The 14,741-nt window shown below is 51.6% G+C and overlaps 2 protein-coding genes across 7 annotated transcripts in view; both read right to left on the bottom strand.

Moving 5' to 3' along the window:
• CFAP44 (cilia and flagella associated protein 44) overlaps positions 1-4,315 on the bottom strand; it is a 45,302-nt gene extending 40,987 nt beyond the window's left edge. For all 3 annotated transcript variants that reach the window (XM_038754768.1, XM_038754769.1, XM_038754767.1), the window contains exons 1-4: positions 4,167-4,315; positions 3,376-3,497; positions 1,738-1,906; positions 258-420 (exon numbers count right to left, since the gene is read on the bottom strand). In XM_038754768.1, the coding sequence (XP_038610696.1) occupies positions 258-420; positions 1,738-1,906; positions 3,376-3,490 (447 nt within the window). In that variant the 5' untranslated portion in view covers positions 3,491-3,497; positions 4,167-4,315. The remainder of the gene's footprint in view (positions 1-257; positions 421-1,737; positions 1,907-3,375; positions 3,498-4,166) is intronic.
• A 3,237-nt stretch (positions 4,316-7,552) lies between these two features.
• SPICE1 (spindle and centriole associated protein 1) overlaps positions 7,553-14,741 on the bottom strand; it is a 28,611-nt gene continuing 21,422 nt past the window's right edge. For 3 of the 4 annotated variants that reach the window (XM_038754666.1, XM_038754668.1, XM_038754665.1), the window contains exons 15-18: positions 14,568-14,736; positions 11,323-11,425; positions 9,369-9,456; positions 7,553-8,343 (exon numbers count right to left, since the gene is read on the bottom strand). In XM_038754666.1, coding sequence (XP_038610594.1) covers positions 8,287-8,343; positions 9,369-9,456; positions 11,323-11,425; positions 14,568-14,736 — 417 coding nt within the window. In that variant the 3' untranslated portion in view covers positions 7,553-8,286. The remainder of the gene's footprint in view (positions 8,344-9,368; positions 9,457-11,322; positions 11,426-14,567; positions 14,737-14,741) is intronic. The other variant, XM_038754667.1, reaches the window with a different exon arrangement.

Raw genomic sequence — 14,741 nt, forward strand, 5'->3', positions numbered from 1 at the left:
AGTTTCTAGGTCTAAGGGGCTGTGAACTGTGTCCAACCTGATTTACTCGTATCTACCCCAGCGCTTAGTACGGGGCATGGCACATAGTGAGCGCTTAACAAATACCATAATTATTATTACTGAGGGGCGGCGATGGCCACTTTGTGGCCCAAGAATAAAACCTCTCCGTTGGGAGCCTGAGCCCCAAACCCCAACAGGCTGCTGAGCCCAGCAGGGAAGGGCAGGAAGTCCGAGGAGGAAGGGGTTGTTTCCCATACCGCAATGTTCCCGATTCCTCCCCCGCTGGTGCTGCGGAGGTATTTCTGCTCCTTGGTTTTCATGTCCAGGATGACCAGCTGGTTTCCGGCGACGTACAGGAATGTCCGAGGGTCCAGCAGCTGCAGGTTATCCCGCTTGCTGCTCTCATAACCAAAAGAATGTCTGGGGTGAGCTCGCTAAGGACAGAGGAGGGGGTTGGAACTGGGGGAGGGTGGGGGGGAAAGGTGGGTGCTGGGGTCCAGGCCCGAGCTTGGTGCTCAGCTGGGGAGAACGAATGGCGGCCGCATGGGCTGCTGCTGGTGGGGGGTTGTGGGAGAGGCGGCCACGCAGTGCCAGTGCTGTGGGGAAGAGGAAGAAGACATCCCGTGGGTGCAGGATCCTATTTCAGTGTTCCCAACTCTCCAGTGAGCCTCACTATCATCCTCCTGGACACCGATCAAGTTTTAGACCTGTCCTCTTCAGGGGATGTTCAGAAGAACTCAAAGCTGGCCGATGGCCCTCTCCATCCTCTCCCATGGGAACTTAGCTCTGGAATGCCAAATGACTGCTGCTTTCGAACTCAGGTTTGAAGGGAGAAGAGATGGGAGCCCCAAGGGCTCTCAAAAGCCCCCAAAGTAAGAAACCTCGGCCCCTCTTTTTGGAGATCCTCCAGCTCCCAGGGGCCAACCCCCCCGCCCCAACCTCCTGAGACTGCTCCCTGGGACCCTCCAGGGGCTCCCTATCCACAGTGTACAGGTTTGGACTGAGGTGATCCCACTCTCTCGGGATCCTTTGAGTCTGAGGGAGTCTAGAAGAGGTCGTCCTCGGCCCCCAGGAATCCACCTGACTGCGGAGAAGACCAGGCATAGGATCCAGAACAGCAAGGAGGACACAGGTCCCACGATCCCTTGGGGGAGGGATCTATTTAAAGGGGTCAGAGAGAAGGTCCAGGTTAGGTGGGAGCTGGGACAAACAGAGAGAGCTTGGCTCCCTCATCTCCCGTGACTCCATGGGCACACTCAGGCCGGGTCTGCCTTCCTGCCTCTCCCCGTGCACGCTCTTGGGCCAGCTTTCTGCTGCCCCTTCCCTCCCTCCCTCTCTCCCTTCCTGCCTTTCGGCCCCCATGCCCTTCCCTTCTTCCCTCCCAAGAAATGACAATGCTCTTCTCTCATCAGCAGCTGAGACTGGCCACTCGTGCAGCCCCCCGCCCACACCCCCCCCGCCCCCCGGCCCTGTCCCCCACTCAACACATTCACAGCCCAGGCTCTTAGCTGACCCTGACCACCACCCTACCTTCTTTACATTGCACCTGTAAGCCACAGTTGGGCCCTGGGGCTGGGAATTCCCCAAGAAATGCAAGTTCTTGATGTTTGTCACAGCCAGATTATAAGGCGCTTTCTGAAGGGACACCACCTGCCCCCATCTCTGGCCTTTCTCCCTGACTCCACAGGGCACTTCCCTCCCAACCCCACCGGCCACCAGATAGGGCATAGAGGATACATCAGCTTGAGGAGGTCATGTGGAATGCCAGAGTTTGGAGTCACAAAGGGCACCGAACGCAGCTGGTCGTAGTTGTAAAAGAAGCTCTCAGACATTTTCTTCACGGGATTTTCATTGTGCAGGTCAGAATCAGGTGAGGGTTCGGGTTGTTCTGGGGTTACTTTAGGTTCTAGAAGTCAGAAAAATGACAGCCAAGAGTGGGGAAAACTACGAGCCTAAGGAAAGTCTTTCCCAGGTAGTCTCACCCTAGGGATTCTCGCCAGAGCATCTGGGAGCAGGGAGTGGTGCCAGTGCTATCCATTGTCCAGTGTCTCAATGGTTCACCACTGTGACCACCTGGAAAAACCTGTGTTTGGGAGCCAGGGCCCTGGTCCCGGTCCACTGTGTCACTTGTGCCATTGTTGCTACTGATATTCTCATCATAATAAGAGAAAGATGGGCATCTCTGACATGACTGCTGGACCCCCAGAGCTGCCCCAGGTCCCATAGAGAGCCCGCAAGTCCCCAGGGCAACCCCACAGTGGGACAGACTCAGTTTCCAGGACTCCACAGTCACCTGGAGTAGTCCACAGCCTCTCAGGGGCCACCCCCAGCCAAATCTCCCCGGGGGCCGGCAGGAGCACCTGGGAGAGAACCAGAGCCTCAGGGTGGAGCTGGAGCCTGGACAGCCCAACATGTTGCTAAGGCTACTTGGAAAATCCACCATGGTGGCACTGGCCCCGAGGGCCACCTGGGGTGCCAGCACAGCCCCAGCATGTGGCTGCCCCGGCCTGCCAGGGAGGGTGGGTCAGAAAGTATCAAACAATCGAGGCCACACTTGGAATGCTTGATGCATAGTAAGCGCTTAATCAATCATATTTATTGAGCGCTTACTGTATGCAGAGCACTGTACTAAGCACTTGACACTGTTAAGCTTGGCATGCTTAACACACTCCAGGCCAAATCCACCCTCCTGCTATTCCTAGAAGCAGTAGCCATGGGGTTTACTGGGTGCCCACTGAGGACAATGCACTGTCCTAAGCACTTGGGAAAGTACAACATAAAGGAGGGGGGCTGTTCTCTGTCCACAGGGCACTCCAATGCTAATGGGGAAAATGGGGACATAAAGATCAATCGGTCAATGGCATTTATTGAACACTTACTGTGTGCAGAGCACTATACTAAGCGCTTGGGAGAGTGTATATAAAGATATTTGCAACTAGAGTAATAAAATGCATACTTGATTTTCAGTTTTGGATACCGACATACACAAGTGCTGAGGGTGAGACAAATAAATACATATGGGCTTGAAACGGCTGGTGCTGGGATTAAGCAGGGAAGGTGGGCTGGAGGAAGTGGGCATCTAAAAGGCTTTCAACCTGGGAAGGTTTGTGTTCTCTGGGAGTGGTGAAAGGTGGGGGCTCCCGGCCGGGGGAACAGTGTGAGGGAGCGGGTGGTGGGTGGCAGAAGAGTCGAGAGTGAGAGGGAACGGGGAGAAGGGAGAGCTTGAGAGGAAGGAGGAGAGCAAATGTGTAAGATGGTCAGAGCTGGAGAGCCTTGAAGTCCCTTGTGAGGAAAGAGTCTTTGCAGGGCGCCAATGAGGGGATAGGCTCATTTTAGTTTGGATAATGGAGAGTGCAGATTACAGCCGGGCTATACCTCCTTCTCTCCCTCTGTTTTCCGACACATTCTGAGTACTGGACTCTCCTTCGTGACTCTGTTCGCTCTCTAATTGCTCCCGGTCCGCTGGTCCTTGCTCACCGACCTTGTCCATTGCCTCTCTACCAACAAAAATAGCTTTATGAGGGAAACCTCCGGCTGCTTCCTCCGCAGAAAGAAGAGCCCACCCGTCCTACATGCAGTGCGCGTGTCCTCCCTTGTAAGCCAACACAGATAAAAAAAATTCCCTAGAGAATGGTGGTTCAGGCAGACGTGGGGAGTGTCACTCTGGATGTCAGGCAGGTTGTGGCACCACTCAGCAGGCTGGGGACTCGAGAGGGGAGGTCGGGACTCCTGAGCTAAACACGGGGGGAGGGGAGGGCTTTGAAGTCTCAAGACATCAGTTACCTCATCTGTAAAATGGGGATTAAGACTGTGAGCCTCACGGGGGACAACGTGATCACCTTGTATCTGCCCCAGCGCTTAGAACAGTGCTTTGCACATAGTAAGCGCTTAACAAATGCCATTATTTTTCTAGACTGTGAGCTCACTGTTGGGTAGGGACTGTCTCTATTTGTTGCCAACTTGTACTTCCCAAGCGCTTAGTACAGTGCTCTGCACACAGTAAGCACTCAATAAATACGATTGATTGATTATTATCATTATTATTTCTGGGCTGCTCAATAGGGACTGGGGCCCTGGGGCAGGGCGATGCACCGGGGCCTTTCTAAGTGCTGAGACAAGGGCATCGGGGCAAGGAGGGGAGGGCCAGGCCGGGATTGTAGTTTTACCAATTTTTCACAGCTCACGGTACTGGTACTACAACGGAGACGTGGGCGGGACAGGCAAACGAGGCTGCGGAGGCTCGAGGAGTGGCTCGATCTCCCTTAGATCTGATCAGAGACGCGAGGTGAATGAGGCCGGGAAAGCTTGGGAGCCCTGATACCTGTGGGGAAAGCAATAGGCTCCCTGTCCCCCACTCCAGGCCGGGACCCGGGGGGTGGAGGGGCCCAGCCCCGCTCCAAAGCCGAGCCCCCGGGGTTGTTTTTCCACCAGGATCAATCAATCGTATTTATTGAGCGCTTACTGTGTGCAGAGCACTGGACTAAACGCTTGGGAAGTACAAGTTGGCAACATATAGAGAAGCAGCGTGGCTCAATGGAAAGGGCCCGGGCTTTGGAGTCAGAGGTCATGGGTTCAAATCCCGGCTCCACCAATTGTCAGCTGTGTGACTTTGGGCAAGTCACTTCACTTCTCTGGGCCTCAGTTCCCTCATCTGTAAAATGGGGATGAAGACTGTGAGCCCCCCGTGAGACAACCTGATCACCTTGTATCCCCCCGGCGCTTAGAACAGTGCTCTGCACGTAGTAAGCGCTTAACAAATACCATCATTATTATTATTATTATTATTATAGAGAGACGGTCCCTACCCAACAGGGGGCTCACAGTCTAAAAACTAAAAAGAGATGGGCGCAGGAAGCGCGGTGCGGGTGGCGGGGGGGGGGCCGGGGCAAGTTAGGAAGCGGAACCAGAGGGAACCAGAGGGAGGAGGCGCCGCTCACCTTCATCATCATCATCATCATCATCATCATCATCAATCGTATTTATTGAGCGCTTACTATGTGCAGAGCACTGTACTAAGCGCTTGGGAAGTACAAATTGGCAACATATAGAGACAGTCCCTACCCAACAGTGGGCTCACAGTCTAAAAGGGGGAGACAGAGAACAAAACCAAACATACTAACAAAATAAAATAAATAGAACAGATATGTACAAATAAAATAAATAAATAAATAGAGTAAAAAAAATGTACAAATATATATACATATATATACCTTCCCCTTGAGCCGGAGCCGCCGCCGCCGCCACCAGCAGCGCCTTCGGCCGGGCCGTTCGGCGCTTGCACCGTTGAGTCCCGTTGCCCCGGCAACTCCCACCGGCCGCCGGCGGCGCGTGACGCCTTGGAAGGTATGCGCATGCGCCAAGGAAGCCGGGTCCGCGCTCCTCCGGAACGGTCAATCAATCAATCAATCGTATTTATTGAGCGCTTACTGTGTGCAGAGCACCGGACTAAGCGCTTGGGAAGCACAAGTTGGCAACGTAGAGAGACGGTCCCTACCCAACAGTGGGCTCACGGTCTAAAAGGGGGAGACAGAGAACAAAACCAAACATACTAACAAAATAAAATAAAATAGATATGTACAAGTAAGATAAATAAATAGAGTAATAAATATGTACAAACATATATACACATATACAGGTGCTGTGGGGAAGGGAAGGAGGTAAGATGGGGGAATGGAGAGGGGACGAGGGGGAGAGGAAGGAAGGGGCTCAGTCTGGGAAGGCCTCCTGGAGGAGGGGAGCTCTCAGTAGGGCCTTGAAGGGAGGAAGAGAGCTAGCTTGGTGGATGGGCAGAGGGAGGGCATTCCAGGCCCGGGGGATGACGTGGGCCGGGGGTCGATGGCGGGACAGGCGAGAACGAGGTACGGTGATTGATCAATCAATCGTATTTATTGAGCGCTTACTGTGTGCAGAGCACTGGACTAGGTGCTTGGGAAGCACAGGTTGGCAACGTAGAGAGGCGGTCTCTACCCAACAGTGGGCTCACGGTCTAAAAGGGGGAGACAGAACCAAACCAAACATACTAACAAAATAAAATAAATAGAATAGATATTTACAAGTAAAATAAAGTGACAAATATGTACAAACATATATACATATATACAGGGCCACCCTGGCTTGTGCTGCTCAGCTGTTGCACGCGCAGAAATAACGGCCGGCCACCCGCTCCCCTGCGCCCGCTTTGGGGTCTATTTATTTATTTTACTGGTACATATCTATTCTACTTATTTTATTTTGTTAGTATGTTTGGTTTTGTTCTCTGTCTCCCCCTTTTAGACTGTGAGCCCACTGTTGGGTAGGGACCGTCTCTATATGTTGCCAACTTGTACTTCCCAAGCGTTTAGTACAGTGCTCTGCACACAGTAGGCGCTCAATAAATACGATTGATTGATTGATTGGAGACGCCCCATGGTCCCGCAGGACCAGCTTGGGGGCGGGCGGTGGGTGGAGCCGGCCCGGCCTGGGGAACCTACTCAGCCTCGCAGCCTCTCCTATAGTAGGACGGAACTGATGGCTCCCCGTGCCTGCGGTGCTTCATTCGTTCAGTCAATCGTATTTATTGAGCACTTACTATGTGCAGAGCACTGGACTAAGCGCTTGGGAAGTCCAAGTTGGCAACATACAGAGACGGTCCCTACCCAACAGCAGGCTCACAGTCTAGAAGGGGGAGACAGACAACAAAACAAAACATATTAACAAAATAAAATAAATAGAATAAATAGAGTAATAAATATGTACAAACATAATATACATATATACAGGTGTTGCGGGGAGGGGAAGGAGGTAAGGCAGGGGGATGGGGAGGAGGGGGAGAGGAAGGAGGGGGCTCAGTCGGAATAATAATTACGTTTACTATGTGCAAAGCACTGTACCCAGCACTGGGGAGGTTACAAGGTGGTCAGGTTGTCCCACGAGCGGCTCACGGTCTTCATCCCCATTTTACAGATGAGGTCACTGAGGCCCAGAGAAGTGACTTGCCCAAAGTCACACGGCTGACAGTTGGCGGAGTCGGAATCCGAACCCATGACCTCTGACTCCAAAGCCCGGGCTCTTTCCACTGAGCCACGGTGCTGCGGCGGCAGGTCTTTATTACGCTCGTTAAAACCCGGCCCGGCCCTGCCTCCGACCCAATCAGAGGGGCTCGGCGCCAGACTGTTTCTCCTTAAGGGCGAAACAGGCGGCCAGCCGGCAAGGAATCCATCAATCATATTTATTGAGCGCTTACTGTGTGCAGAGCACTGTACTAAGCACTTGTGAAGTACAAGCTGGCAACATATAGAGACAGTCCCTACCCAACAGTGGGCAAGGAAGGGGCCAAGCCAGCCACCACTGGGCCACCAGGGCCCCGTGCCACCAAAGGACTTCCCGGGCATAACAGAGGCTTCACTCGAAGCAGCCGGGGGAAAACAGGAAATTTACCAAGTGACCAATTTCACAGGCTATCGCCAAATATCTTGCACCATTTTGTTTTCAATATTAACGTTGGATTAGACAATATATCACACGATACATTCTCCTGGAACGTCATTTAAGGCACGAATAAATCTCTACGATGGAAACCTCAAAAACATTTTATTTAAACTTCATTATTCACCATTCCGTGAAGATGAAATCCCATTTAAAAACCACCAAACACACACTGAATAAAATAAGAAGCTCCTCACACTCTCAGGACAAATAACATGAACACAACTCAGATCCAAAAAAGTGCCCTTTTCCGAGCTTCAGGAAGGGGGAGGGGGAACCATGTGTCACAGCAACCTCCGAGCTAGCAAGAATAGGATCCCAAGGTGGTTGCAAATCAGTGAGGACTTGGCTGGAAAGAAGCCACTTGATTCCCAGCACGAGAAAGCAGCCATAACTAGAGAGACACCTCAGTGTTCGCATCCCCTCGGCTAGGGATCCTGAGACATCGACGAGGCGATGGGGGTTGCCTGCCCCTCAGTGGGCCTTGAACGCTACCTGTAACACACCATTGCTGGTATCCTTAGTTTTGTTAGAAGCATCGTCACTGGGAAGTGAGCCGTGAAGTGAGTCTACTAGGAAATTTCAGTGTCTGTTGCTTGAAACTGTCCCTCTGAGTGGATGTGCCAAATGGAAGAAGGGTCTAAAGAAATGCAGGTGTGAGAAATACTTAACTCGGGGGCCCCAGGAGTATCCCTGGGAAGGGGCAAAGTCGGGGGAAGATTCCTGAGAGAAATCGGTTGATATTCAGGAGGGTGAGAGTTCAGGGTTGGGAAAGCGTCGAGATGCAGGAGCCACAGAAGCAGGAGGGGCCACTGAGGCTGGCTAGGTCACATGGGTAGAGAGGGCGAACCAGCCTTCTTCCTTTGGCTTCCCGACCTGCTGAACACCAAGGCAGAGAGGATTTGGGAGAACTCCAACTAAGGGGACCAGGTGGGGTCCTCCCGGGCCACCTGAGCACTTAAGTACTCACCCCCTCCCCGGCTCTCCCATAGTACCTTTGCACATATCTTCACAGTCGATCATTTCCTCCTACTTGTAAATTATTTTAGTGTCTGTGTCCCCTGCTGGATTGCAAGCTCTTGAAGGGTGGGGATCACGTCTACTCATTCCGCCCCCAGTAGGTGCTCGATTAAAGCTTTTTGACTCAAGGATTGGTACCATGGTGATACCTATAAATCCATATTTCCCTGCCCAGGACAGTGGAGGGACAGTGGAGAGATAAATGCCACCCACCCTGAGAAACTGAGCTGCCACTTTAGGGGCCTAGAAAAAGCCAAGGGGAATCCTGTTCATTGGAAACCCTAGGATTCCTGGCCTCCCAGGTCTCCCCAGGTAAACACTGGACATTTGTGCAAGATACTCATTAGCTGTTCAGGCACCTGGAGATACCAGCAATGGGACTCAGCCAATCAATCAATCAATTAATTAATTAATCGATTCTATTTATTGAGCGCTTACTGTGGGAAGTGCCAAAGCAGTTTCCTGCTGTGGCCCACATGGCAAGTTCACACATCAACTCCATTTAGATGTAGAATGTGTCTTGGAAGCCCCTCTTAGGTTGTGGCCACTTGGGTTTCCAAACTGGGCAGTGGTTCAGCTGTAAGGACAAATGGCATCTAGGAACAGGCCCTTGGTAAACTGCTTTCATGTTCTAGGCAGGAAAATGGGTCCTTATCGTGTCATACTTTTAGACCTGCGGGCCAGAATCCACGCTGGCCGGAATTCACCATTCGAGTTAATCCCCCAAGATCCAGGCTGGGCTCGGGGCCACCTCTCTACAATCCTAAAATTGAAGAAAAGCAGATCCCCTTGGCCTTCCTCCAGCACTTCTCTAAAATTAGGTGGAAGGCACAAAACATTTATTGGACTGATATCGGGTCCCAGCTACATTTCATCAGACTTACCTTTGTCTTTGGAGTCCAAGGTGTAAATTTCCCGGTCCCTGAGAGGGGACTCGCTGGGGAGCAGGCACTACTGGAAGCTCTTGACAGTCTAGCCAACGGGAAGAGTATGCGAGGGAAAATGATCCAACCGTTAAAATTATTGATAGTGCCTCTTCAACACTAACTCTGTGCCCAGGACTGAGCCAAGCCTACGGTAGGCACAGGTCAACTGGGTCAGACGCAGTCGAAACGCTCAAACACCTGCCAGGGAAGCGGGCGAACAACAAGCTAGGTCAAAGATATCCACAATGGTGCTGAGTTGATGGAAGGGCTGTGTCTGCCCATCCCCATCAACTGCCTTTACTGGCCCCTGCGCTTGATTTGAAGCTGGGGAGGTTGGTCTGTGGATCCCCTCTGTCTGGAGAGTGTTGGGACTCCCCTTGCCCACTCTGAGGCCCTAAGGAGCTATAGAGGGGATCTGCGCACCCCCCCTCCACCCCCCCGCCTCAACCTGCCTGAGTCCACAGCATGGGTCCACCACAGTCCCAAGACACTTAGGAGCATTCCTCCAGCTGGCCCAGGCCCCAAACGTATTCACTCCTTCCTTAGTATTCATGTATAGATGTACATACAGGGGTATTCAATGATTGATTTTGACTCCCCCTTACTTGTAATTATTTTGATTTTTGCCTCCCTGCATTAGAATGAAAGCTCCATATGGGCAGGGAACAGGTATGTCACTTCTTTATTCTGTCCTTCCTCAGTGCCTAGTGCAGTGACACCACACCAAGTAAGTGCTCCATAAATTCTACTGCTGCTGCTACATAGAACAAGAGTCTGTTCCGAACCACCCTGGGCTTTGGGGTTAGGTGCCAGGCAATGGCACCGCACAAATCCTCGCTCTCAAACCCTCGTCTTGCCCCCGGCCATCTCCCCTGGACTCCCACGGCCTGAATCGGTTCCACCACTGTATTCTCAGCCAGCCACCCATTTCTCTAGGGGTCCTAGGTCCTGACCATCCACAAGGATACCTTTTTTCCCTCATTCCTCCCTCTCCCCATTCTGACCCTCATTTCAAGTAGCGTTTCCCTATCTGAAATGCCAGGCAATTCCTCCACTGCTTATTTCTCATTCATTCATTCAATCGTATTTATTGAGTGCTTACTGTGTGCAGAGCACTGTACTAAGCGCTTGGGAAGTACAAGTCGGCAACATATAGAGACGGTCCCTATGTCATTCCCCCAAAACTCTGCTTTTTAAATAAGAGGTTTCTGTGAGGTTTCAACATTCTAAGTCTCCCTCCCTCTGCCTTTTCTATGGATTTAGCAGACACAGCCAATGGGTCTCCCCCTGCGTGAGGCCTGCAACAGTGCCCGCCCGTGAACCCACTGTGCTCGCTGTCAAACAGTTGGGAATGAAGGCATCAGCCTTGGCTACCTCTGTCTTGGAATTTAAAACCAAACCAAGAGGCCTGAGAGGACAGTTACAAGCACCTGGGCCTGAGGATGGCCTTCTGAAAAGGGAATGGCTTCTTTATCGTGAGGGTGAAGGGTAAGAAAACATGTTGGATATGATTTTTAAAAGAAAAGCACAGGTAAACCCTCCTGCAGACTGTAGGCTTATTATTTATCTGGGGGGAATATGGAGACAGTTGAAGGCCCCTCGTCCGGCACCGCATTTAAGAGTACTCAGACCTAAGGGGCACCGGGGGGCACAGAGCAGGGGGGCTCGGCTTGCCCTTTAGTGGGGCAGTGGGGCACAGCTCAAGCTGACTCACCACTTATCCAAACAATCCCTTCCCAGCTCCCTGCTTCCCTCCTTCTTTCCCATCTATGCTTTCTCCCGTTGTACCTCAACAGGTCACTGTACTGGAAAGGGGCTGAAAGGGGCCTCCCCTGAGGTGCCCTGTGACTTGCCAACGGCAGGCAGGGAGGAAGGGGCTCGGCAAGCGTTTCTGAGAAACAACAATTCTCACCTCCTTGCTGTTGTTCCACTGCCTGGAGAAGGGGTCTCTCCCGTTGAGGTCTCTGCCATTTCCAGCCCTGGAATGCACACCTCAATAGTCCTCTTTCCCCCAGCTGTGAGACGAGAAAGGAAAGTTAGGTCTGAGGGCATAGAGTTGAATTTCAATTTTGCCCGAGTGGAAGTGAGTCACCCGCTCTATGCGTTGGCATAGTTAGAGGTCTGACACTCCCATGTCAAGCAGGCCGCTGAGCAACTAGAAACGGGAACTGGACCAAGAGTCTGGTGGGAAGGCTGAGGGGAGCAGAATTTAACCCTTGACATGAACGCCATCATTCAGGTCCGAGGATGGAAATGAAGTCTGACGTCTTCATCTCGTCTGGGGAAATAGCATAATCCTCAAGAGGAATCAAATCGATTCCTTTCCTGTGGATTTCCAACACCTGGTTTGAAATGATATTTGAAGCAACCTGCAGCCACTCATCTGTAAAATCGGGATTAAGGCCATGAGCCCCACTTAGGACAGCATCTGTGTCTGGCCTTTCATTCACTCAATCGTACTTATTGAGCGCTTACTGTTTGCAGAGCTTGGGAAGTACATCAGAGCAATAGAGAGAGAATCCATTCCCACAACGAGCTCACAGACTAGAAGGGGGAGACAGTCATCAATACAAATAAGCAGGCGTCAATAGGAATACAATTACAGATATATGCATAAGTGCTTTGGGGAGGGGAGAGTCAGGGAAGAGCATAGGGAGCATGTCAGGGTGACTTGCCTGATTACCTTGTATCAATTCCAGTGCTTAGAACAGTGCATGGCACATAGTAAGCACTTAAACACAATTATTATAGCTTTAGTTGGTAGCACTTAAACACAATTATTATAGCTTTAGTTGGTAGCACTTTTCTCTTCCCCTCAGGTGTGTTTCTTTGGGACAGTTCCAGGTGGAGAAGACAAAAATAATCAGCTTTCCCACTATGGGCCTATTACATCCTGATTCATTTCCCATCTCCCCCAGGCTCTCTCCCCTAACTGCCACATTTAGCACTCAGGTGCCTCCTGAGTCCTTGAGTGCTCACAGCCTCTTGCAGGCCATGGGAACACACCTTACACACCCTTGACACTGAAGCACTAACTCATGTCTGCAGCCCTTTTTCCTACCTGGAAATGATTTTAGTGTCCCTCTCCTCGGCCAGACTTTAAGCACCTGAGGGCAACTCCACTGGACTCTCCCAGATGCTCAATACAATGTTCTATACAGATTAAGTGTTCAATCAAAACTATGGGTAAATTGATTGATGTCCCCAGAGCCTTGAAAACAGGACGGGGGCTCTGAAAGTCATGTCACCAAACTGGAAAAACAGTTGTTGCCTGCCCTTTCCCTGGAGGCTTTGTGGAGAACAGTCCGTCCACACTGAGTCTTGGGGAACGAGTGAGAATCAGGCTGGGCACAGCCGGGCATTGGCACCCCCTTTCTTCTTCCACCTGGGGGAAGCTTCCCTGTAGGACACACGGCTGGAATGTGCCCGACCCCTGCTTCCGGGCCTGCCTGGGGACAGACCCCTGGCTCAGGGCACAACACCAATTAAAGCCCAACCACTGCCTGGTGAAATTCAACACCATCCTGAGGGTTTTCTAGAACTTTTACAACTTGCTCAAGAAATAAAATAAAAATGAAAATCACTTTAGCTCTTTGGACTGCAGGCCAGATGGTTCACAGGCCCAAGAGTAAGTTATTTGTCCAGTGTAGCCCCGGCCCTGGAAATGGCTTGAAGGACTGTCCATTCTCTAGAACATGAGCAAATGTGAAGCAATCAATCAGCAGTATTTACTGAGAGTTTATTCTGTACAGAGCACCGTACAAAGCACCTGGGAGAGTACAGCAGAATCCCTGCCCTCAAGGAGCTTACAATCTAGGGGCAGTGGGAGCAGACAGACATTAAACTAAATTCCAGGTAGGAGGAAGCAAGAGACTATAAAGACATAAATGATAGCAGGAATTGTGAGTACTCAAGTGCTTAGGCAACCAGGAAATACTGAAGTGGAAGCTGGAGACAGTGGGTTGGGGAGCAGGGGCAGAGGGGGGAGGGTGGGTGATACAGTGTGAAAAGATAAGTGATTCAACAAGGAAAGCTTCCTACAGATATGATTTAAGAAGGGTCTTGAAAATGGAGAGAACAGAGGTATACCACATGTACAGGGGGAGTTTCTGGGAGCTCCCCTGTAGACTGTGAGCTCCTTGTGGGCAGGGAACATGTCTGTCAACTCTGTTATATTGTACTCTCCCAAGCGTCTAAAGCAACACAGTAAGTGCTCAATAAATGCTACTGATTCCCGGTAGAAGGGAGGGTGTGAGCAAGGGGTTGGCCGTGAGAGAGACGAGATCAGGCACAGTAAGCAGGGAGCCTGATAGGAGCGAAGCTTGTGACCACAGGTGCAGTGGGAGAAGAGAACATAGAAGTAGGAGGATTCAGAGTTGACCATGTGCCTTAAACCCACTGGTCAGAATTTCTGGCTGACGTGGAGGGTAACTGAGCCACCATCCAACAACTTTCAGGAGCGGGGAGATGTGTGCAAGGATGTGCAGGTGTTCTTGATTTCCTAGAAATACTAAAAGGGCAGATGATGCCCAAATCAATGCTGGCATTGTTTTTCTTCTCCCAGGATGCCTGGAGACTCGACAATAAAGTCAGTTCCCTTTCCAGCCTTCTATTTACCTTTCCCCTACAGACATTCACCGGATGTTTCAGGGTAGAGTGTTTGTGAGTCATAAAATGACAGATGTTAGAGACAGGAGGGCCTGCTAAGCTGCCCGGGCTGTTATGGGCTGAACATGGCAAAGACGGGAGAATCAGGGGGGAGAGAAGATGAACAGACAGGGAGACCTTGACCCATAAAGAGCTGAGCCAGAGGCTTTGGTCTTTAAATTTATACAGGAGAGGATCACTGGCAGTCAATCAGGAGGAATCTGATAGGACAATTTGCCCTAATATAGCAGACTCCAAGGCTCTGGACCTGAGGGGAAGCACAGAGTGTTTTAGAGGGCAAGAACAACATAGCTCTCTCCCAGTGCCACTGTGTGGGCCTTCCTGCCAGCCGGCCGGTGAGTCCTTGTGCAGGACCATCATCTGGGCGAGAGGTCCCTACTTAGCCACACAAACATCACCCACGGGTCTGCCCAGAAGAGAGAACCCCTGGTCATTCACTGCCCCATCAGAAGACCCAACTGCTTCTGTGAGCCCATGCACACAACTCACCAGTCCAGGCCACGAGGGGTGGGGGGAGCGGAGCGTCCCCCAACGAAGGGCCTGGGCTCAGCGGACCCAATCTCTGCTGTTCTATGAGCCGCAGCAGTTTCCCCCGAGCCTCCGCGCTCTGCCAGTTCAGTTCTGCTATCCGCTCCTCCAGGCTGGCAGCTGCCCTGGCCTTTG

The sequence above is a fragment of the Tachyglossus aculeatus genome, chromosome 11 (assembly GCF_015852505.1).
Source record: "Tachyglossus aculeatus isolate mTacAcu1 chromosome 11, mTacAcu1.pri, whole genome shotgun sequence".
Taxonomy (NCBI): Eukaryota; Metazoa; Chordata; class Mammalia; order Monotremata; family Tachyglossidae; genus Tachyglossus; species Tachyglossus aculeatus.